The 25,226-nt window shown below is 43.4% G+C and overlaps 3 protein-coding genes and 1 long non-coding RNA gene across 6 annotated transcripts; 2 read left to right on the top strand and 2 right to left on the bottom strand.

The window, feature by feature from the left end:
* Positions 1-107: 107 nt before the first annotated feature.
* On the bottom strand, positions 108-384 carry LOC105459702. Its single transcript, XR_975714.1, has 2 exons — positions 252-384; positions 108-178 (listed from the first exon to the last, which is right to left on the bottom strand). It is a non-coding gene; the product is annotated as an uncharacterized LOC105459702 (long non-coding RNA).
* Positions 385-1,742: 1,358 nt separating this feature from the next.
* On the bottom strand, positions 1,743-7,426 carry LOC105459703 (centrosome-associated zinc finger protein CP190). Of its 2 annotated transcripts, none has more exons than XM_011705937.1 (5): positions 7,263-7,426; positions 5,822-6,020; positions 5,570-5,721; positions 5,038-5,298; positions 1,743-4,946 (listed from the first exon to the last, which is right to left on the bottom strand). In XM_011705937.1, the coding sequence occupies exons 2-5, from the start codon at positions 5,987-5,989 to the stop codon at positions 2,921-2,923; spliced, it is 2,607 nt and encodes an 868-aa protein (XP_011704239.1). In that variant the 5' UTR covers positions 5,990-6,020; positions 7,263-7,426; the 3' UTR covers positions 1,743-2,920. The 2 variants fall into 2 exon arrangements, with proteins under 2 accessions (XP_011704239.1, XP_011704241.1); XM_011705939.1 differs by having other exon boundaries at positions 5,570-5,709.
* Positions 7,427-7,575: 149 nt separating this feature from the next.
* LOC105459698 (NADH dehydrogenase [ubiquinone] 1 alpha subcomplex subunit 13) lies at positions 7,576-9,637 on the top strand. Its single transcript, XM_011705933.1, has 4 exons — positions 7,576-7,827; positions 8,274-8,689; positions 8,812-8,962; positions 9,244-9,637. The coding sequence occupies exons 2-4, from the start codon at positions 8,587-8,589 to the stop codon at positions 9,449-9,451; spliced, it is 462 nt and encodes a 153-aa protein (XP_011704235.1). The 5' UTR covers positions 7,576-7,827; positions 8,274-8,586; the 3' UTR covers positions 9,452-9,637.
* Positions 9,638-11,735: 2,098 nt separating this feature from the next.
* Positions 11,736-23,669, top strand: LOC105459697. 2 transcript variants are annotated; one of them, XM_011705932.1, is made up of 10 exons: positions 11,736-12,011; positions 13,772-13,903; positions 14,304-14,502; positions 14,610-15,024; positions 15,700-16,166; positions 16,248-16,579; positions 16,679-16,917; positions 17,049-17,319; positions 17,437-17,622; positions 17,715-23,669. In XM_011705932.1, exons 1-10 carry the CDS (start codon positions 11,796-11,798, stop codon positions 21,843-21,845), a joined length of 6,588 nt encoding a protein of 2,195 aa, XP_011704234.1. In that variant the 5' UTR covers positions 11,736-11,795; the 3' UTR covers positions 21,846-23,669. The 2 variants fall into 2 exon arrangements, with proteins under 2 accessions (XP_011704234.1, XP_011704233.1); XM_011705931.1 differs by having other exon boundaries at positions 14,304-14,514.
* The last annotated feature ends 1,557 nt before the right edge of the window (positions 23,670-25,226 follow it).

The following is a 25,226-nucleotide window of genomic DNA, read 5'->3' as shown; positions in this document are numbered from 1 at the left end:
CGAGAAGTATTCTTTTCCGAGCCATATGGTTGCGACATGCCCCATAACATACGAAGGTAAGTCTTAGAACAAGAAATATGCACCTCTGCAGCATATTTAAGCTTTTGAAGTTGATCCAACTCAGGGCTAGACTGTGATTGAACTGGATCTGGCTCTTTCAGCATTTTTAACAATTTACCTGCAATATTTTTGTGTTTATTAGCTATAGCTTGCAATAACGTATTTCCTTGGTTATAACGAGCATTTATTACAGTTACAAACTCATCAGGCTTTACTTCTTAGCTTGCTAATAATTTCAACTTTTTTTGCATCTCCAAACAATTCTTCAATTAATTTTAGTAAGTTAGTGATTTTCTGGTCCTTAGAAAGATCAATAAGTACTTTACCTATAAATATATTCTATATTCTTTATATATAATAGAATAGAATATAAAATATAGAATAGATAGTGGAAATTGAAATTTACCTTTGTGTTATTGAAATCTTTCGTACAATCCACAGCCTCTTCTGTCTTGAGAAATTGCACGAAGGTGACACCCCGACTGCGACGCGTTACCTTGTCTTTCAATATCGTTACTCTGCGAATAAATGATGTAATATTTAATGTTTACACAATGTACAGACATGATAAATTTAAGTAAAAAAAACACACGTAACTTACTTGACAATTTTCCCATAACTTTCCAATAACTCATGTACACAAGGTGTCACAAATCTGAACTTGCAGGGATACTAACCCATATATATGCATTATCAGAAAGATAAGATTAGAGAGATTATTATCATGCTTCTCTCTGGCATTATATATATATGTATATACAATAATATATACATATGTGCCCCTGCAATTTCAGATGAGTAGGCATTTGTGATGTCTTGTGTTGTACACAAGACGTACCTTCCTATGTTATGGAGCATGTCACAACCATGGCTCGGAAAAGAATACTTCTCGTTGGCAGACTCTTAAGAAAGGTTCTTATTACTTAGGAAATGCATATGACTTAGTTCAGATACAAAGATTGTGTACCTGGTTTGATAGATAATAAAAGCATACAGTCAGTAAATGATATGCTGGTAACACTAGAATTTGATCAAAAATACATAACGTCAGGGTATACAGATGAAGCTTACAGTGAGAAAACTAAATGCTTCGTTTCTAAAGGGCAAGGCACAAAATATTATAAGTTATTGCATAGTGAGTTAAAGAAAGATGTAAGATACTGACCTATATATACGTATTATATATATGTATATCCAATTAATATATACGTATATGTGCCTCTGCAATTTCAGATGGGTAGGCATTTGTGACGCCTTGTATACGTCTGTGTTTGTTAGTTAAGGAGAACGGTTCGACACATATAAATGACGTAAACACTAAACAGTCGATTTATTCGGAGCGCACGGATTTGGACGACCGTTCATATTTTCGCGAATTTATCTTTACAGAAATTACGACAAAGGTTCTACGTTCGATTACGAATTTGTCTTTTCTCCTTGAACATTGAACTTTAAATTATCTCGTCAAGAAGGAGTATTCCACGAACGGTATCATCAAGACGAGACGGAGATTAGCTTCTAATTTAGGTTAGGATGAAATAAAAAATGTTTACGGACGCGGATAAGGTTCTATATTACGTGGGAATGCGCATTGTCATTTTGGTTCCTGGTAACGGCACTTTCCAGCTTCTGGTATTTGCACTTTTCAACCGCTTTTCAAAACCATATAAATTTTTGTAATATATATATATATTGCATTTATTTATATTTTTCCATATAACTGTGTACAGTCGAAAGTGTAAAACATAATGCGTTAATCTGAGATTTTTTTATTATCGTAGCGTTCGCCTCCTATCATGAAACCATTGTTTATTATCGAATTGCGATAAGATAAATGTACCAAGTGACTGAACATCATGTATCTATATCGGAACGTAAACACTTATTTTTAAATGCTTTTTTTCATAATATTATCATTTAATTGAAATCTCTAAATATTTTTACAATTAAATTTTAATTATAAATATTAAAAAAGCGTTTGAGATTAATAAATTTTGTGCACGTGTTCCGATATAGATATGTACATTCGGTCATTGGTACATTTACCTTAAATTGATTGCACAGGCGATATTTAGAAGGTTCACATTCGTTCGCAAGAATACTTTTCAAATGTGACGCATTTTTTTCATTTTGCGAAAATGGCATTTTAAAAAAACTACATGATTGGTCATCAATTTACTTTTGGCGTGTGATCTATAATGTGTGTATTCTCGAAATAGTGTCCTAAAAGTAACGAAATAAATCCCTATAAATTTTAATTTAGATTTTATTCATAAGCTACACACATGCATATGTATAAACTTATTTGTATTTGGAAAAAAGAAAACAGGTTTTCTTTTAAAGATTACAGATTCTCGTCCCGATCTCTTAAAAGTGCTACCGCTGTAAATGATCTCAATCTACAATTGAGATTTCATGTTTTTGCAATGTAAAATATATATATATATTTTAGCTTACACTTAACTGCTAAAACTCGTTTCAACAAAATTATCAGTGTGTCGGGTGCAACGGTAGAATTCACATGTACAAGCTCAATACGATGTTATGTCAGTAATACCACTCCTTCCTGCTCTCGTTTGAATATAATAATTTGATTAATTTTTTGTGTGGGCTTACTGCTAAAATATTATCGTGTGGCAAAGTCGCGCAGGCTGCACTGCGCTCGTTCGCGTGTCACCCCGTCCACTATCAACAGAGACATTACACAGATAAAAAGTAAAATGTAAAATCAAAACTTCCCCATTAAGGAGAGGTGTTGCTTTTAAAATTAAATAATCGTTATTAGCCAGTGGTGGAAAGTTAAGTTGAACGTTATTACACAAGCAAATAGAAAATAAAAGAAACTCCAGTATTACAGTATTCATGATTCCGTCAGCCCCGCGCTATCTTCGTCCCATTCGGTGGTGAATGAACTTTGCATCTTTTTATGCTGCTTGTCAGTGGTCTCCTCCGCGTCCTCCTCGCCCTCGACGTGCTCCTCCTCGATGATCATGACGGACTCCTGCTGCTCGTCCACACTGTTGCTCTGCTCGCTGCACTGCTCCTCGTCGTACTCGACTATCTCCGTCTGCTCCTCGACGTACTGTATCACCTCCACACGGCTGTCGGAGGAATCCTCCAGCATCTCCTGGGACACCTCCTGCACCACCTCCTCCTCCTCCTCTTCCTCCTCCTCCAAAACCTCCTCCTCGACCTCCTCGACGACCTCCTCCACTATTTCCTCCTCCGTCTCCTGCGCGGCCTCGGCGGACTGATAATTCTCGTAGGACCGATGATCGGCCTCCTCGGCGCCGTGGATGTACACGATCATACCGTCGTCCGTGCTCTGCATCACTATCTGCTCGTTGTCGGCGATGTCCAACTGCTGCGGCTGCTGATGATGATTGCTCTCGGCGTGCTGATAGCTCTCGTCGTTGTTGACCAGCATGATCATGTGCTGACTCTCCAGCTCGTGCTCGCTGTAATTGATGTTGTGCGTCATACTGTCCAGCATGTACTGGCCCTCGTTCGTGATCTCCACGGTCTCGTCCTCCTGCGTCTCCGGGGCGGTCTCCGTGTCGCCGACACCGAGGGAAGCGGCAATACCGCTGGCGACGTGGCTGAGGGCCTCCGCCTCGGACGACGGCTCCAACGGGATACTCGGCGCGGACGGGGAGGACTCGGTGGTGTCTCTCTGTAGATCCTTGTGCGCGCAGTCCAGGTGCACTTGCAGATTCGTCAGGCGCACGAACACCTTGCCGCAGTACGGACAGCGATGGCCCTTCGACTCCTTATCCGACACACACCCGGCGTGTCCGCTGTTCAACTCGTGAGTGGTGAGCTCGGTGATGTTCTTGAACGACTGACTGCACTGGCCGCACTGAATGTCCTCCGACGGTAGAGAGTGATGCCGGGTGGGTGGCCGATGATTGTGATTTATCTGATGGCGCACCAGCAGGGTCTCCGACAGGGCGACGTACGAGCAGGCCTGGCATTTCGGGAAGCACATGCTCTTCGGCGGCGGCACGTTGTGCTTGGTGTAGAGATGGTACATCAGAATGTTGCGCTTGGTCGCCTTGTAGCCGCAGTGCTCGCAGACCCTCGGATCGAACTTCTCCTCGTGCACGTCCTGCATGTGTCTCCTGTACATGTAGTAATTCGTGTACTCCTCGTCCAGATCGCACTTGTTGCACTTCCACGGGCCTATCTCGCCGTCGATGCTGCCGTTGCACTTGGAGTCGTTTTCGTCGTTATTGCTGGACAACAGATGATCGGACTTCAAGACCACGTAGGACACTTTTGTCTTGCACGCGGTATTGCTGTCGGAGGACTTCGCTTCCTTCTGCATGATCTTCAAGCGAATATTCTTATTGTTCTTCACTAAATGGGGATACTTCTTCAACACCTCCCTGATGATCTTCGCGTGATTGTTGATCGAATCGTCGGTACTCGGACGAACGTTCGTCTTAGGCTTCTCCACATTTTCCTTCTCCTCCAGATCGAAACGTACTCGTTTAGACGGGCCCTCCTGAGATCTCTGGTAGCTCTTCGATATAGACCAATCGTCGTCCGAATTTGCGTCTCTCGCGTTCTTTTCGCTCTCCTGATTTTCGTCATCCTCATCCTCAGTCGTGTCATTCTTGCTGTCTCGGTCGGGCGAACGTTTACGAGAGGAGCTTCCCTTCTTATACGTGTCGGATGCTTGAACAATAGGCTTCGTGTTATATGTGATGTCGTCGAATGAGGAAAACACTCCCAGAGCGATATCGTCCGCTTCCGGAAGGTCGAATCTGGATGGGCCGGGAGTCGTGTCCTGTTTGTGTATCGAGGATGTGCCGTGGAATGTTCGTACCTCGTAATTCGGCGTCGGTGGAGATTCGTCCAGTTTTCTCTTCCATATCGGGAGCCTTCAATAATATAGATATTTATGATGACATTATTGACATTTTGTTGTCACAGGACTGCGTTTGAAACGCACGTACGTTATGGAATACATACTTTCTACCTGGCAACGGCTGCCCAGATAAAGTCGATGCCGAACTAGTGGAGCTGACAATCGCCTTTGTAGCTGGAGTTGAAGGTTTCGAGACGGCTATCATTGGACGTGTGGGTGTTTTTAACATATCCTCTTGCACCTTACTCGTGTTAAATTGAGCGTCGAGCAACTTCGTTAGGACTGTCATATTCATCTTTTGCGCTGTACGATACAAAGCGTGTTGCTCCGACGTCCAATATTCCAATTGTCCAGTGTACATAAAGCTGTGTAAGAATGTGCTATTAATTAAGTATAAACGACAAAAAATGTTTCACTGCATATTAAAACATAAATAAGGATAGTTTCGTGTGAAAACGATCAATTTCTACTCGGCGAATCTGGGATTTTTTTATTCGACTCTATTATGTATGCAGTTTTATAAATTAATTGAAACGTCGAAGATTGTGTAAATGAAAAAATACGCGGTGATTGGTGTTACCCGTTTCGGAAACTCATATTTAATATGTTAAAACAATGAATATTAGAAAAACATACCTTATAATAGACTTAACACACTCGTAAGGCATATCTGAAGGCATAATAATTACACCATTAAAGTTTTCATCTTTTTCCTTCTGCTGTTCCTCGAGTTGCATAAAATAGTCTGTACATGTTGTCACTACAAGTCGATGAGCCTGGACAAATTTCTATTAACAATATTACTGATCATTTCAAAATCACACGTACAGAATTACTTTTCGATACTATGATTTTGTACCAACAATATAAGCGTTAAATTATTTGTACCTGCACAGTAATATCACTTGTAGGAAATTTAATTTTAAGATCAAGAAACTGTTCCTCCGAGTAAAGAGTCTGAAGTCGTTGGAGAAAGAACGAGCCCCAATTATCCACCTTCACTTGCTTTAAGCCACGCGTAGGGGGTGATTTCTCTTGAAGTACTCCTGACTCCATTATGAAGTGTATTTGACAAAAGTATCAATACCTGATTGAAAATATAATATAGATCATACATCAAATATTAAATATATATTATATATAATATTATTTTTATAAACAGAACGGACAAATAAAGAGAAAGTTAAATAGATTCAAATTGAATAAATTGTTCTACTTTCTAAATCCTTTCCAGAAAACAAAACACTATAGGATAAATTAGAAAAAAGATGTTTTAATAATCATTTAAAAAATTGAATAATGAAAATTATTTAATCTTTATAATGTGTATACTCTCTATTAGATATGTTAAATTGAATAAACTTAATTTGTAGAATAAAATTTTGGATGTGATATTATATTACTAATACTTTAATCTTTATGTTTTATATAATTCGATAAAATGTATATATTTCTCTAAAACACATGGTAAAAATAACAGTGTTATGATATCGAAATGAAACAAAACTACATTATATCTGAAACTATAGTTATATAATAAAAATAATTATAATCTACTTTGTGCCAACAATACTACGCAGAAGTAAAGAGACAAAATAATCTCAACTAATTTCACAAATAAGAATTGTTATCATAATCTTCCTAAAAAAAAGTGTTCTTTATCTATCTTGTTTCTCCAACGCATCTCAAGAATACTTTCTTTTTGACTCGAATATAAACGCTAAATCTGTCTCTTTGGTCTCGCGAAAGTCGCAAAAGAGCTTGTAAAAGTTTCATTGGCGTAACGCGCTCCGGTGGGGTCGATCCATTCCTCGAAGGTGGGCCGAGAGAGTGTCATATACATACGACTCGCGACGTGTTTCAACGTACATAGTTATGTACTTGACGGTGGCTTCGCGTATCGCGCTCCGTTATCAGAGGGGAATCGTATGACAGAAAAAGAAAGACTTATATGTCGTCCCGCGTCTCTTGGCACCGAGGAACGCGAGCTCGGGGACGCTTCTCGCGAGCGGGCGGCGACGAGGGGAGGCGGAGGACGCGGCGCGGGGGCCGTGCTGGAAACGGGAACGCGAATTATGAATAATTTTTCTCTCTCTCTCTCTATCTATCTCGGGGGACGACGACGGGTGACGTTACGCGCGAGCCACATCTTCTGGCGGGACGCTGGCTGGGCTCCCCGCGTACGCGTCGCGCCCGTCCGTCCGCGCGCGAGTCCGCGCCCGCGACGAGGGGATCCTCCGCCGGGATGTCCAGCCGGCGGCCCGCGCCCGCGGGGTAGAGTCCCCGTGCGCGCGTATCGAAAACGCTATTGCACTTATAATTCGCATACCTATTCAGCCGCAGGACCTCAATATTTCCCCGTCAGCACCATCTCTTACGAATTTTCTCAGTATACAATCAACCGCAAGCATCCCACTTGTGCGCCGTGACTCACAGATGGAGCTATTCGCGTTCGATCCCCGGAGATGGCACGGCGGCAGCACGGACGGCGACGAGACGGAAAAGGGGACCCGCCGCGCCGCCCGCGCCGCTCTCCGCGCGGCCGGCGACGGGCGCGTGACGGTACTAGCCGCCGGCGAGGAACGTCACTTCCGGCGGAGTCTCGCACACGTCGCTGACGTCGGCGGTCAGAGGCGCTCCGTTCATGCCACATCCCGCTTGTAATTTCACTCGTATTCCGAACGTAATTCGTGATAATAATTATTAAACGTAATATCTGGATCGAAAGAAGAAGTACCGGAGGAAAAGTCACGTTGGTTGAATCGAAGTTAACATCGCATATACGTAGAGTTGTAGAGAGCGTCCTTCCGGCAGGCGTTCAGATCCCGTTCTGATTGCGACAAGTCCAGTTTTCATATGCGCGCACGTTCGGCTTGATCGAAGTACCAAATCAAGTATTTACGTTTAAACATATGTTACATTTGTATTGTATATATTTTTGTTATAAATTTAATACGACACGACGGACTGAAGGACGATAATTGCCCTTCTCACATACATTTCTAATCAGACGTATTGAATTTATGAAAATTGACTTTTATTGTAATTAATTATCCCCCTTCGAGAAACAATTCTGATTTGTCCATCGTGGACTTTATCCAAATAACACGTCTACTGGTGCAAAATACGTTTAAAGGGCATTTAAAAACGAGCAAATATTTATTATTACTCCCTCTTTACGATTACTTTTGCACAGGGAATTTTGCAGAACCTCCGAAAGGAAGTTCTAAATAATTTCTACTTTTACATTTAATAAAAAAAAAAATGAGATTCACGCTTGTGTGAAAAATTTTTGATCACATGGCTCTTTTCATCCGATTTATTTATGCTATTTGCCTAGGTTTCCTTCCCCAATGAGAATGGACATCTTTATATAATCGTTTATCGTGCTTTAAATGGCTCGTGCAAGGCCAGTATTTAATTAGTACCGTAGCACAGTAGTACTACTACAGAAGTGTACCAGGCGATTAGTACGCTATAGCGTTGCTACTCGAGTCGGTATACCGACCGCCATACTCGGCCTGTAATCAGCTGTAGCAAGCCAGTGAGGGGGACCTGCGGATGGTGGACGAGTGTTTACGAAGCCTTCACCCGCGCGTCGAGTGATGTTCTAGTCCAAACTCTCTCGTCTCGCCGAGAGGAAAACCGACAAGATGGATGCGACGGCAGACGGCAAAAGGATGCAGGACCTTCCGCCGAAGGGAGGCTACGGTCCCATCCAGACCGAGAGGATAAAATTACGCACCATTCTCGGCGGTAAGGGGCTATGCCTGTCGCGTTGATTGAGATTCTGCTGAATAAACACCGGTCGCAATTAGGGGCTGGCCGTTATCGCCGAGCATTACGTAATAATGTTGTCACGAACGTGTTGTTTACAGCCAAGAGCACGATCGCGCTTTTCGTAACCACGACGCTCGCCGGATTTTACGCCTACTATCGGAGCTTCAAGGTGGTCAGGCGTGAGCAGATCGAGATGAGAAGCGCGCGCCTGGCTATATTGCCATTATTGCTGGCGGAACGAGACAGAGCGTAAGAACGTCCCTCTCTTCGTCTCAAATCACTTTTTAAGCGATCCCGACGCAACCGGGCCGCTCACTTACGTCCATTTCTATCAATGTAAATTGAATTTAATCTCGGTTTTATTTACCTTTTGTGTTTTTTTTTCTAATTCTTGGAACTAGAAATAGATACAAAATGTGTTAAACCAAGATTAAAGTTAATCTACATTGGTAGAAATGGCCATTAACTAAACAATCTCGATATCTCTTGTATGGTGTATCTGCAATCGCTCTTCTTTCCTTTCCACGTAGCATCTTGAAGCAAATGAGACGCAATCGTGACGCCGAGGCGGAATTGATGAAGAATGTAGAGGGCTGGGAAGTTGGAACTTACTACGGAGAACCGATATTCTACCTGGACGACTACAATCAGTTTAGAGAGCCATTGTACTTCGAACACTTTGGGCACGCTGATCCGAATGTAGTCCGCGCACGTACCGAGCGTCACGCGTTGACGTAAGAATGTCGTTTGTAGCGCTTGGCGTTCAAGATTCTAGCCAGCTGTGGATCTGGTAATGCGACAAACTGGGATAATAGTGTTAATAAATAGGGAGAAGTAATTACTGCAAGTATATACTGCAAGCATAATTGCTACGAATAAGAGAGTTTGGAACTATAGGTTACAATAAAATTATGTTATGTAACATTTTCGTTTGCCAATATTCTTTCATTTCTCTCCTCTTCGTATTTCTTTGCAAGATAGATTTCAATTTAAGGGCAAAATTAGGAAAAAATTATCAGGTTAATATATCTTTTTCTATCTATATGTCTACAAGTTAAATTTGCAACTAGTGTAAAAGAAAGAGGCCAAATACATTTCAACCTAAGACATAGCATAGAAAAGTAAATGACGTAAATGTCATGTACCAGATTATTTCCTAATGGTTATATGCATGTGAAGTATATGTAAGATTTTCTTGTCAATTGAAAAAAGCAGGAAGACAGCTTTTTTTAAAACGAGTGACATAGAAGTGCAAGTTTTTTAAAATTTAAATTAATGTTTTTCTTCAGTAAAGAGAGTAAAGTTCAAGTTCTCTCCGTCGAGCTTGTTGCAAATTAAGCGAAACGTAAATCGATTCAATCATTATTTATACACCTTCAATGACTTTAATATAGAAATCATTTTTTAGAACATTTTTAGACTTATTCCCTTTATATTTTTGTCTCTGTCTCGAGATATCTATAACGTCAATATTTAGAAAATTGCGATAAAAATCGATTCCAAAACTCGTTAAAAATCTATATTTTTTAAATCTCGATCGAGATGCGATTCTGTCGATCGAATAAAATATATCTTTACAAATCTAAAGGTTAAAAAATATAGAATTTTCCGATTCGCACAACTCGATGGAAAAACGGAATCTACAAACGATCGTCGCGATGTGCAAAAAAAAAAACGAATACACTATTTCACGCAAAATCGATCGAGGGTCATTCAAAACTTCTATCGCGCGACTGAAGTAAGGTCCCGGCCAATGGGCGGCCGACGATCGGCTCGCGCTCGCGGCAATCGCCAATCGGCGGCGATCTGGCGCAGACACGTGGAACGCGGTAACGGTGACCCGCGTTATAAGACGCGCGAGTCGGCGATGCCACGTGCGCGCGACGCCGTTCTTGAATTTTTCCCGAGTGAGTGGGACAATGCGATTTCCAAAAACGCGGCAACGCGCTCGGCCGGGCACGTCGCGGCGCCGTTGCACGCGCGGCATCGCGTCGGCATCAGCTCCGCGTCGGCGTTCCTCCGTCGTCCCGTCACTCCCGTCACCGTCACCGGCGGCGAAACAAGTGTCTGTATACAAGATGGCGGCGCCCGGAGCTCCCACTGTCGTCGCGAGGATCGCGAGGAAGCAGCAGCGCGCGTCGTCAGCGATGCCGCAGCGACGTGCGTGAAGTGAAGGTGGTTGGGCCGGAGCTACGTGCCTACGTGCGCGCTAGCTGCGACAACGACGACCCGACTCGACCCGACCGCGGACGGACCGGTGCGGTGCGGTGCGGTGTGGTGCGGTGCGGTGCAGCGCGGCGTGGTGCGGCGCGGCACAGCGGAGTACGGTCAGTACGGTGCGGTGCAGTGTGGTGCGGTGTGGCGCGGTGCAGGGCAGTGCGCTGCCTAGCCTATCCCGGGTAGAGCGGTATCTCAGCGAGCCGAGCATCACGGCGGCGGCGGCGGCGGCGGCGGTGGTGGTGGCGGCGGCGGCGGCGACAGCAACAGCGACAGCGGCGGCGGCAGCGGCGGCGGAGGCGTCTCGAAGGATGCGGCCCGAGGAACGGAAGAAGCGGCAACGACTCGATGCGTAGCCTTGGCCAACGGTGGTTGGTGAGGCAGGTAGTCGAGCGGACCACTGGGACGTAGGCGCGTAGGCAGGCCAAGCGGGCCAGGCAGGCAGGCAGGCAGGCACGGCACGGTACGGCACGCAGGCAGGTAGACGAAGAGGACCGAGGTGTGGACCTCTCCGTCGCTCGGGTCGGTGGGAGAGCGCGGCGCGGTCCGAGTCCGGCGGCAACGGTCAGTTCGTCCCGGGCAGCGTCACGACCGCGAGGCTACGTCGGCGACGTCCATCGCAGTTTCCGTCGTCCGTCGTCCCTGGCTCTGGGTGTGCGGGGCGATAGCGAGCAACCGACAACGTTGTCGCGCGTCACTCCCCGTAGTCTTCTTCTCTCGCCATCGACGCTGCCGACGGCGACGCTGCTCGCGCGGGGGCAAGCGAGAGAGGGAGCCGAGGGAGTGAGCGAGAGAAAGAGAGAGAGCGAGAGCGCGCGAGGGACGCGGAGCTTTCTCGGGAGAGAGGACTGGCGACATAACGACGATGGCGACGATATCGGCGACTACGACGACAACGTCGACAACGTCAACGGCGACGGCGAGGAGCAGCGCGACAGCGATGGCGACCGAGCCGAGGAAATCGTATCACGAGCTGTGTCGCCTGTGCGCTTCCTACGACGCCGTTAGGATGCACATATTCGGCCGGGAGGGCCAGAATCGCCAGCTCGTCGACAAGATCCAAACGTGCTTGCCGTTCAAGGTAAGTCTCGCTTCTCTCTTTGTCTCGCGTTCCTCGGCGATACGTCGAGAGGCGTGTTATCCTGTTCCTCGTGGGGACATGTTTTCGATCTGTTTCCTCTTTTTTTTTCTCGCCTCTTCTCCGTCGCATTTTGCGTTTCCAGCGCGTCCCTTTCTTTTTTTTTCCCTCTTTCTCAGTTTCGTTTACTTTTCTGAGTCACTCTCCCTCGGTACTTCGTGGCCCTGCAAACGACTCTCGTCCTCGATCTCATTCTCCCGATAAGAGAGACGGTCAGAGGCAGAAGGCGTGCGAGCGAGAGAGATAGGGAGAGAAAGAGAGAAGAGCGAGAGAGAGAGACGAGGCAGATTCACGGACGACTCGTTCGGTGCCGACGGGGCGTTACTGGGTGAAGGTTTTCTTCCCGCCGCCGCGTCGTCACCGTCGGCCATCGCGCTCGCTCGCTCGCTCGCCCGCCCGTTCGCTCGCCGAGCGGCGTCCTCGGGTGACGAATTCCACCCGGTGGCCCCATCGCTTATCGAGGACGGCGTTGCGACGGCGAGGTCGGCCTGACGCAAGGAGGGACGCTTCGTCGCGCGACGCACTGGCGACATTTTGTTTGCCGCTACGGCACGCGCTCGATGCCTCCTCCACGAGATTTAACCGTCGTCGCGCGTTGTCGTCGTCGTCGTCGGCGGCGGCGGCGTCGAGCCGAGTCGTGTCGAGTCGAGTCGCATCGCCGAGTCGTCTCCTCAAGTCGTCCCGTCATCTTGTTGACGCGCAACGGCGAATCGCCGTTCTGGTTTATTCCGAATTTCCTTCTATATGTCAATGTTTTTCACCGTCACGCGCATCCCCTGCAGCACGGTTTTATCGTTATTATTATTCGTTTTCGTGCACGATGCTGGGATTTACCGAATCCCACGTGTTACAGATTTCGATTGTACACACGAGCACGCGGTACGCGACGACTTGAATCGTAAGAAAAGAATGCCTCGTACGAAACATATGATCTTTCCTAAGATGCATCTCTCTGTTATTCTTTGAGAAAGAGAGAAAAATAATATAATATAATAGCATCACTGTTAATTTATATCTTGCAAAATATGAAAAATATGGAATGTATCCAACAGTTTATATGACGTTAAAGCGTCTCACGATAATTGATGTAATGATATATTCAAAGTGTATGAAATTTTATTTTCATTAATTAATTAAAATTAAGGAATTAAAGTACGCTGTTTTTTTTATTGGAGAATTGTTTAGTTACATGTCTACTATCTTTAATGGAGAGTCGTTTTATCATAAAAGTTGACATATATATGAATAATATAATAAATAGTAATAAAAGTGATATGTTTTAATTTTATTAAAACTCTTTCATAATCTTCTCTGGCGCTTTAACAGCGTTATGATCTTTATCTTCTATGACAGTTTTCGATATAACGTGTTCGAAGAAAAATGATTTTTAAAAATAAATATCTCTCAAAGAATATTCCTAGATATCGGGATAGACGTGAAATACATCCGGTTATTAATTATATTTATACGTATATTTACTATTTTACATAATTACGAATCATTGCTAAAATTATTGTCTATTTAATATTTAATTTAGTTGTCCCGTTAGCATTATTATTAAGTTAATATTTATTTCTAATAAAATGAATTTGTTAGTAAGAGGTAAAATTAAGAATTAGATTTACCAAGACATTAGTCACTACACTAATGTGTAAACTTTTAAACGTATATTTAAAATAGAAATGTCGAATTTGCTGTTTCAGATAATGGAAGATGATTGTTTGCCAAAAGTCCTGTGTTATCGATGTATGTACAACTTGGAAAATTTTTATGACTTTAGGACTGCGTGTGTTAACGCAGCTGCATGGTTGGAAAGAAATAGGCCAAAAGAAGGCGTAAGTATCTGAATTCGCAATGTTACTTATCTCTTGCAAATTTTTATTTTACACTTTATTAAGAAAATTGGATGAGTGAACACTGAACATATTTAAACAGCATATTACCAATTATTCGTGATCTGAATTTGTATTCTGAAATTAGTTTGAAAATTTATATTGAACATACTTTATTGAAAAAGTTTTTAAAGTACATTGTCTAATAACTATTTTTTATATGTCTCAATAAAAAATTAAGTATTATATTTAAGTATTTTTTTTTTAAATTGTAACAATAGAAACTTTTTTTATTGTAGTTATAAAAGTTCCAGAACAATGTTATTAATATTAAATAATTTGCAGGCTTATAATTTCATAAAAAATTGTATAAAAATAGATTTGTTGCATGTTATATCCATAGGCGAGCGATGACGGCGCAAATGACGGCGCGCAATCCGGCGAGGCGCACGCGGAGCTTCTTAAAGGGAAGGAAAATATGCCAGTACTTATCCCGGAGGCGCCCGTAGTCAATCCCAATGCGGCATTGGGTACACCACCGAGATTAAACTCGGACGGTGAAGCGGATCCCGAGATCGAAGAGATTCTCGATACAAGTGAAGGTACGGACGAAGGTACGCTTGCACATTTTTTTTTCAACTCGATTCTTCTTACTTCGTTCGATAAAGAAATAATTTATCGCTAATATATATTGTTTTGATATGTATAGCCACGGTGATCGACGATTCGGAGGATCGGCGATCGGAGTACGAGATGGCATATGAAATGGACATGGAGACGAATCCCAGCGACTTCTTGGAAATGACCCCGATGGTGACCGAGGAAAACGAAGAGGAGTGCAGCGCGAATAGCACGGGTGCCGCGACTGCGCAAGATACCGCGGCCTTTCCACACACGTCGCAACAACACGAAGTCTACGTCTGTTCTCTGTGTAACAAAGCGTTCAGTTCCAAGGGTCACCTCTCTCTGCACGCGAGGATTCACGTGGGTGAGGGTGATGTGGTCGGCGAGAGAGTAATCACCGACGACCACACCTCGTACCAACGACCGTATCAATGTGATCTTTGTCATAAATCGTATTCTACTGCGAAGCATCGTTGGGGACACGTTTCCACGACGCATCGGTAAGTGAGAGCTTCAGCAATATACTACTATTTTACATATAAATTGTCTGCTGTAACGATCTACACTATTACAATTTTTATTTAATAAAAACTGCTCCAATTAATACAAGCCGGGAAAATAAAAATTTATCCATCACAGTTGAAATAATACTCAGAATTTATCTAAAAATCTAATTACATTAATTCATTAAAAACTTATTCTCTAAGAGTATCAATCCTCAAAATTATAGATTTCTAATACTTTTAGTAAAAACTGTTTCCAATTAAGACAAACCGAAAAAATAAAAATTTATCCATTACAGTTGAAATAATACTCAGAATTTATCTAAAAATCTAATTACAATAATTCATTGAAAACTTACTTTTTAAGAGTATCAAGTCTAAAAATTATAGCTCTCTAGTACTTTTAATAAAAACTGCTTCAATTAAGGCAAGCCGGGAGAATAAAAATTTACCCATTATAGTTGAAATAATACTCAGAATTTATCTAAAAATCTTTAATTACATTAATTCATTAAAAACTTACTCTCTAAGAGTATCAAGTTTAAAAATTATATATGTCTAGCAATTCGATTCATAATATTATTATGTGTGTCATTATTTTAACTGAATTTGAGAGAAAATATCAAAGAGGTGTTTTTTTGATCTCGTCAAACGTTTGTCTGTTTATCTCAGGGGACATCCTGCAGTAACATGTGCGTACTGTTCCCGCATATACTCGACGCGATACAATCTCGATGAACATATAAAGTCGCGACACGCTGGTCTACCGCCACCTCCGGAATTGTCGGTTCCCCTCACCCGCACGGAAACTCGTTACCAGTGCCAAACGTGCCCGATGGTGTACACGGATCTAGCAGATTTCAATGCGCATCGGCAGATATGCATCCAGGAGCAACGTACCGATTTGCTGGGGCAAACCGAGGCGCAGAACAACAAGATCTTCGCCGACACGTCCGACGTCTCGAGTGTAGATTCGGACGACGAGAACAAAGACTTCAGGAATGCCGAGGCTAAATTGGCGAAGAATCCGCAGTTAACTATATTGAAACAGGCGCTGACTAAAGGGGACAGTTTGAAACGGAATTACGACGATGACGGCTGGACATCCAGCGGCAAGCCGAAAAAAATTATTAAGTCAGGTAAAATTTAATTATTTAAAGTAACAATAGAATGAGTGTCGCGTGTAGGATTGAAAAAAATTTGAATGTATCGTTGTTTAGAAGAGGGCGAGACAAATCTTCAGAAGAGATGGTATTGTGAAGCTTGTCCGCAAAGTTTTACATCGGTGGACAATTTGAAAGAGCACGAGATGAGGCACGATGCCGAGAAGCCATTTATTTGCATACTATGCAAGAAGGATTTTGTTTTGAAGTCCTCATTGACGAGGCACATCACGGTGTCGCATGGCGTTGATCCTACTCCTATCATCGACAGCGATAAGTGTCTAAAGACAACGGTAATGCCTCAGAGTTGGAACGATCGAGTGGACGTCAGTGTTTATGAGCAAAATGAAATAAAAGAACCACCGGAGATAATACCCTCGTCGCCTGAGGTAAGAATAAATTTTTATTTCGTACTTTTTAATTATGTTATGGAGGCACATACGGTTATCACGATACGTTACTTATTATTATGTTGTCATGTTAAACAGATAAACTTAGAGAACAATCACGAGAATATAGAAATCGAAACGGTATTTGTGTGTGAGACTTGTAAGCGTGACTTTAACGATCGAGCGTCATTGTGGCTGCACATACGAGCGATGCATAAGGAGTATGCTGCATTTACCTGTGGAGTGTGTTTAAAGATGTGCTTTAATAATACGCAACTTCAAAATCATGTCTATATGTATCACGGAAGGTCTAAGCTTTTAATTTCGGAACAAAGAAGGTATAATTCCGCTTACGTTCTACATTTCTACTTATTCTATTTTCTTTTCACACTAGTTCGTGTCATGAAGCATGCGTTATATAAAGTGTAATAAATATAGTACACTGATATCCGACTAATGTGCATTACAGGTACAGTTGTACAATATGCGGTAGACAGCATGACTCAAGGAAAAAGTTAATCACTCATGTCTCGATACATAATATCGATCCTGCCTTTGATCCTGCAAGTTTTGTACAATTAAATAGCAATTACTATAATGAAAATTTAAACGGTAACGAAGGAAATGAACAAGTATTAGATTTCGACGGAGAAGATGGCGAGAAGGTCGACTGTTACATTTGCTATAAATCTTTTCCGACTGAGGATCATCTTATACGACATCAGAGAAATGCTCACAAGGTAATGAGCGGTTGAAACTCATATTAATTTTTTAACAAGCGTTAGTCATTTTGACAATATTATATATACAATTAACATAATATTAATTATAAATTTTTAAATTTTATTTTGTCGCAGTCTGACCAGATAGTCTCGTTAGGAGACGCCGCGGGTAGTGGAAATACTCTGAGTGTCAATGGTAATGGCAATAGGGCGCAGTACCATTTGTTTTTTGTTTGCGAGGTATGCGGTAGTTCACACTCGAGTAAATGGGAACGCTGGCTGCATATCAACAACACGCATAACAACGAATCCTCTATCAAAGTAAGTTTCGGGAGTTCGACGGAAAGCTGAATTCTTATCGCGTTGTTTTACACGTTACTCCAATTCTCGTTCGTGTGTGTTCATTGTTCCAGTGCGAATGGGAGAACTGCGGAAAGATATTTGCGACGAAATCGTTGCGCAATGAGCACCTCCAACATCACGCGGTACAAGGACCCTCGCCGAACACCTGCGAGATATGCGGCAAATTATGGCCTACTCGCGTCGACTATTGGAAGCACGTGATGGGCGTGCACGCGGACACAGTGCCTCTAATTTGTGGGGTTTGCCTGAAAGTATTTTCCGACGTTATGCAATTGAGCGCACACGTGAAGGCGAAACATTGGCCGCTGACCAGCGGTGATTTCTGTTGTGATATTTGCGGTAGACCGTATTCCAATAAATCGAAGATGTCCCGGCACAGAAAGATCCACGGCTTGGAGGCGGCTATGGACGCGGCCGCGTGCGACAACAGCAGCTTCAACGAGACGACCAACGAATCGGCGAAGCCCGATTACAGTAACGGCGCGTCGGAAATCGAGTTGAGCTGCGACCAGTGCCCCGAGCTCAGCTTCACGACGCTGGACAGCTTGTGTAATCACCGGCGGATAGCGCACAATCTCTTCCCGTGCGACCTGTGCAACAAGTGCTACGGAAGAACGTCACACCTGTGGAAACACGTGAACAGGGTGCACAAAGGTCACGCGGACGTGACCTGTCCTTACTGCTCGAAGACGAGCGCGTCGAGGGATCATCTGGCGGCGCACATCGCCAAGATTCACAGGTTCATGCCCGCGATGGGCAAGGACAGCCAGAACTGCGTCACCTCCAAGTCCCTGAATTCGGAGGACGGTGCCTTGCATTACTGCGAGAAGTGTAACAAGGGATTTCACAAGCGCTACCTGCTCCGCCGTCACATGAAAGGCTGTCAGAACTATCGCAAGGACCCCGGGGCGTTGCTGACGCGTTGCCGGGCCTGCGAGAGGATATTCAAGGATCGCGCGAGTCTGCAGAAGCATATCGAGAATCACCACAGCACGTACACTTGCCACCTGTGCGACGAGACGATCACCTCCAAGCTGGGCATTATGACGCACAATCGCGTCAATCACATGGACCACCCGGATCTGACGTGCGACCATCCGAGCTGCAAGAAACTCTTCCGCACCAAGGAAGATCTGGAGTCTCATCGAAAGGATCACAAGTACCACAGCAATCCGAACGTTTGCGACTTTTGCGGCGACACCGTGGAGAATAAGCTGAAACTGAAGATGCACGTGTTGTCGTTGCACCGAAACGAGATCGGCGTGTCCTGCGGCGTCTGCCTCATTCCCATGAAGGACCCCAAGGATCTGAAGAAGCACGTCGAGGCGACGCACAGCAGCGTTCTGTCCAATCCGAACACGTGCCAGGTGTGCGGTAAGCAGTACGCGTCCAAGTGGAAGGCCTTCGACCACACCAAGAAGTGTCACGGCAAGGTTTTCCTCACGTGCAAACAGTGTCTAGCGGTTTTCACGGACGAGAACGACATACGCGATCACTACGAGCACGTGCACAACGTTCCGAAGGACCAGTTAGCCATGTTCGAGTATAAAATGGACATTGGCGCGAAGAGGGAGGGCTACGAGACGCCCGATATCATTGTGAAGGAGGAAACGGACGACTTGGAGTTCGACGAGGAGATGTGCGACGAGAGCTCGAACGACTCGCGCAAACGTAGGAGATCGCCAAACGACACGTACGACTGCGAGATGTGTCCCGAGATCTTTCTCAATTCGGACCTTCTCTCCAAGCATTATCAGAACGTCCACAACACCGATCCCGTGCGTATGTTCAAGAAATTCAAGAAGGACAACGGCGACAGCAAGCGCAAGATGAGAAACAGAAACAACTTCGAGTGCAAGAATTGCAAGAAGCAGTTCTCCACCAAGACCCTGTTCTGGAATCACATTAATCTGTGCACGCGGCGAAATTCGATAGGTAGATTCGATCCGAATAACATCCCCACGTCAATTCTGGAGAGTCATCTGAAAAATAATAATCAGATTCAGCGAGAGGAACCGCTCACGACGAACGAGTCCAACTTGAACATTCCCGACTTCAATCTGTTCGAGGACATTAATTTGCAACTGTCCGCCCAGAAGCCTGTGCCGAATCTTATGCCATTGTCGCAGATGAAGGCGGCAGGCAACGGCAAATGCTCGAGGAAAGACTCGCGCAAGGTGTACGACGAATCGACCAATACCGAGTGCACTTGCGAAGTCTGCGGTAAGCAATGGCCCGCCAAGAAGCATTTGTGGCAGCATCTGATTCGTTTTCATCGCGCCGAAGCCGCCGTCACGTGCGGCGTATGCTTGAAGCTGTGCACGTCTTATCAGGACCTGGCCGATCACCTAAAGGCCGAGCACGCCCCTGTTCTGTCACCGGAGGGCAACAATTTCACCTGCAAGACGTGCGGCCGGTATCACAACGCGAGAAGCAAGTTGCTGTTGCACATGAGCATCCACATCGGGAACTTCCGGTGTCAGAAGTGCGAGCAAGGTTTCACGAGTGAGGACAAGCTCACCGAGCACGTGACGAACTGCACTGGCAAATCGGAGTTCGAGGATCACACGGTGGCGGACGAGGATAACGCGAAGAACGCGGACAACGACGAGAAAGGCAGTTTGATCGCCGACGAGACGTCGGTCATCGAGGAAGCGGAGGAGGCGGAGGAGGCGGATTTCGAGTCGGAAGGCAGCAAGGATATCCACGATGAAGACAATTCGGAGAATAGCGATGAAGACAACTCGGAAAACAGCGACGATTCGGACAGCGATAGTAATAGTAGTTCGAGCGAGGATGAAAACGAGAACGAGGAAGGGGAGGAGGAAGAGGAGAACGAAAACGAAAATGAGTCTGATACGAGAACTACTAGTAGGGCGAGTGGTGATAGTGAGTCGTGTAATTCCGACAGCGACGACGAATCGGACATGGATGAGAGGTCATGGACGGAAGTTAGCGGGACGGAAAAGAAAGCCGTACAATTGAGCGACATCAGTAGATTCAGGATACGCGGTGACGGTATTCAAGAGGCCATGCCGATGGAGATGAGTGTCAAGGATCAGAAAATCGATCTTACCTCCGGTATGTCCGTAGCGGCAGAACAGACTAAGCCAAGTAACGTGAACGATTTTATGATTCCCGGTGCACCCGCGAACGTGGACAAATTCGAGGCGTTTCGTCGCCAAGGGGAGTCCGCCAAAGCCGCGACGAGCGACGTAGACTCCGATGACAATGAGGACGATGGCGACAACGAGGAAGATGATGAGGAAAATAATGAAAATGAGGAAGAGGAGGATGGCGAAGAAGATGAGGATGAAGGTGAGGGTGAAGATGAAGGTGAGGCCGAGACCGAAAGCGAGGCTGAGAATGAGGATGAGGGCGAAGCCGCAGCCGAGCGAGAGGAGGAGGAAGAGGAAGAGGAGGAAGAGGAGGAGGAAAATGAAGACGACGATGATGGGCCGCCTGTGTTGAGTCCAATAATGCCTTTGCTACCGGAAAACGAATCTGAGGAGCACAGCGGCACGACCGATCGCACGAGGCACAAGCTCAGCCCGATGGTTTCGCTGGGTATAGTTAAAGAGGAGTGCGAGATAACCGAGATACCAAACGACGCGGAGAACGCGTCGAACACGGCCAACTTCTTCGCGGCTAACAACAACGATCTGCCCGTGACGTGGGACGACAATTTGGAGGATGACAACGGATCCGACAATGGCGATTGCAACTCCGACGCCGGGGACGCGGAGAAGAGCGAGGAATCCGGTAAGGAGTATGTGAAGATGGAAGTGAACGAGGGCGATGATGACTTCGAGGAGGACTCCGCGGATGAGAATGTGATGGATAACGGTGACAGGGAGGTTGACGGGGACAATCAAGTGCACGAGATGCACAATCTGGACGGGACTGTGCTAATGGTGGCAAACGACGCGGATGGTAATCAGATTTTGATAGAGCAAAATGTGTTGGATATCGATAACGACTCTAATGCCGAAGCGGCGCAGTACATTTACCCGGAGAACGCTTATGAGATCGAGGAGGAGGAGGAGGAATACGCGACGCGAAACGAAACCGACGTCATGCAGACGGACGAGATGCAAGGTAGTATGTCCTACATTCAGGATACCTCGGAGAACGAGGACAGTGACGTCGAGGAGAACAGTAGTGACGTGCAGAAACAGTAGGACACGAGTGCCAAAACACGCGCGCGCGCAGCCGGAGATAGGATAATAAATCTGTAATAAAGTGTAAGATAATACGACTTGGAACTGAGAACTCCTCTTTGAGAAAGAAGAAACGACATATGTACCTTGAAAAAAAAAACGAAACTATTGTATAGTAGAGTAAGCTTGTAGCTTATAGCTTTGGAGGATTTTTGATAGACTGCGTAAAAGCAAAAGAGGGGAGCGTGAAAGAGAGAGAGAGAGAGAGAGAGAGAGAGAGAAAATTACAACGGAAAACATCTCGTTTTTATTGATCTGCCAGGGGCTTTGCATTCACGACTTACGCAAGCTTCCGATTAATCGTTTCGAAGAGTAAATGCGATTTTGAATTATTAGATATTGTATTATATATATAAGGCGTTATTTAGATTATTGTGAAAGCTACAATTAACAGTATCCTTTTTTTAGTTTCCGACGTCTACGATTCGTTACGGAGTATCCGTATTATTTATATCGGTGACACTTTTTTGACAATAATATGCTCCGACTATTCCCACCCTGTCTACGCGAAATGCCATCTGCTAAACAATAGGTCACAAAATTATGAATTTATCATTTAATCCTGTCATTAAAAAACGACGCTAGGCGGAATCAAAATCTACAAATCCGTGTTACAATCAAATTTTTTTTTTTTAATACAGTAATTCTTCAAACGATGGCTTCAAATCACTTCTGAAAGCAGAAAGTTAGAAGCATGCGTAACAACACAAAACAAAAAATAGCCGATGTGAAAAAGACGTTGAATAAAACGTGTTAATTTTAATATGCTTGCTATTTTATTTATACGCGGTTACGCGCGTTGGCCCAATTTCTCCAATAAAAATTTTACAAATCTACTTCGTGTTTCTGTGTGCGAGTTTTAGTAGCGAGCAATGACAGAACTAAACGTACTAAAGGTCGAACTATTGAAAATAGATGCATAAAGAAAAAAAAAACAGTCGGATGTATTATAACAGAAATAAATCTATATCTGCGTTTTATGTCAAGACAGATTTAGCGTGTCCTATCTTTTTAGGGATTCTTTTTCTTAGCGTAGCGAAAAAGAAGCGATAATCGTGCACACTCGCTATATTTTTTATGGAAGTGAAGAAAGAAATAAAGGGAGTTAATGTGAATAATAGCTTTAAATGATCAATCTGTACAGTTACGTAATTGCGAGCGTGTTTGTACGTGAGAGTGAGAGTGCGTGTGTGTATGTCAAACGATGCAGACGCGACTGAAGACTTATACATATATATATCTACTATTAAAAAAAGAAAGCGTACCTCGATTACAAATATTAACAATTAGTTGAGATTAATACGATGAGATAATTGCTTTGTATTATAATTATATTATAATTTAACCGTCTTGCAGATTTTCTCAATTATCCAGTCGAATACTTTCAATTAAGAATCGCAACATCAACGGGAGAAAGAATCGTTGTATTGTATTTGGATTGAGATTTTTTTTAATCTCGCAGTTTTTTTTTATAAGCATGTAGTGACGAAAAAGATGCAAAAAAGGATTTTTAAAGATAGACGTCGTTTATCTTTATCGATTTCTAACATGTCAGCGATCTCCGTTTTTTTTTCTTATTTATTATATTCATTCCAAAGTAATTTCTAAGATACATTAGGCTCTTTACGAAGGATAATCACTGATTTGCCATGCGTATTATGCGATTATATGTGAACGATCTACTTGATATTGCAGGGGGGGGGGAGGGGGGGTTAAAATTTTGGAATGTTGACGGGTCATTTAGAAAAATATTTAAATATCGTAAATATGAAAATTCATGATATCCTTAAATATTATGATTTTAAAAAATGTGTGTATTATGCACACATATGTATATATATATATATATGTATGTATACATATATAGCTACATGTTTATTTAAAATTCATAATATTTATAGATATACGTATATCGTTCCAGTATTGTTCCCACACATCGTTTAAAATCGTATCCCCTTTTTTTTATATAACACAGTTGCTAATATATTTACGGGTTAGTGCCACTAAATGCGACTAGTGCTGCATTTTAAGTTTATAGAATGATTATAAGAATAAAGTACACTCATAATTTATGTACTACGAATGTGTGTTATTTACATATTCGGATCATTATTTGCCTTGCACGATCGTGCATGAAAATTGTTTGGTCTGGAAAAAGTCTTCTAATCGCGACGGGAGACAAAATTAACGAGATGGAAATGACAGTCAACGATTTAGTCAACGTCAACGTGAATATCATGTCCGAAGCTCTTTTTTTGCTCTGCACGAATGGAGCATGGATCATATTGTATTGTGTAATACAGATATGCGAGGACATTGCGTGTATAATTTATCACAAATTATCATTCTCTATATTTGTTCACAATTCACAGATTACAATAATTATTCTCCATGTGTTTTTGCAGAATGAATTTCTTATTTTATCCTCTCCGATTTTGTATTTCCTTTCCCGTAAGAAAAAACCATTGGCGCAATTGGTAACCATGTATATACATAATAGAAAATCACATCGTACATCATTTCTGTTTTACTTGTGAATGATAGAGTTTAGAGTCGATTTTTCTTTCGCAAATTCAACGGTGAATACAAATTGCAACAAACTTGAAAGATATTAAAGCAAATTAAGTTTTCAAAATGTAAACGAAGAATAAAGCGACGCTGTTATTGGTTAACGATATAAATAAGTTAAGATTGCCCGTTTCCTCTCGGGAAAATGTTTCGTTTATTTCGACGCGATTTCTTTAGCAAAAGTTTAACGGTAGATATAAATTACATACATATATGAAACATACAAACTTAATAATTATTTAAGTGAGTTAAGTTTTTAAAATAGTAGACGAACAATAAAATGTCGCTGTATCGGTTAATGACAAATAAATTAAGTTAAGGTCGCCCGTTTTCCCTCGAGGAAAATGTTTCATTTATTTTGACGTACGCTGCTAAGAAGAAATTACGTCTGATTTCTTGCCTCTGACGTTATAATTCAATATAACTGCAACGAACTGGTCCAGAGTCCTAAAGGCCGCGGAAACGTGTGCCTAACTCGGTCATCCTCGTTGCGATGTCAAAAGCGAGGAAATTGCGAGGAAATATACGCGATGGATCTTAGCGAGCTTAGCGTTCTGTATAAAGGACTTTTCGTCAAGAAAATTACTCTTATTTGATAAAGTATATCTGTGATGGGCATCACAGTAATTTTCTCCTCTTCGTTTGACGTCAAATAGTCGGTGAACAATTTTTCATCTGTAAAGCACGCTATTATACTCATTATTTTAACCCTAGGTCACCATTGTTATTTTTGGCCACCTTCCCCGCCACATCGGGGTTTGTAACTCTGTCACG

The sequence above is a fragment of the Wasmannia auropunctata genome, unplaced genomic scaffold, assembly GCF_000956235.1.
Source record: "Wasmannia auropunctata unplaced genomic scaffold, wasmannia.A_1.0 LD334169.1, whole genome shotgun sequence".
NCBI lineage: Eukaryota > Metazoa > Arthropoda > Insecta > Hymenoptera > Formicidae > Wasmannia > Wasmannia auropunctata.
This window is presented reverse-complemented; position numbering and strand designations above follow the sequence as displayed.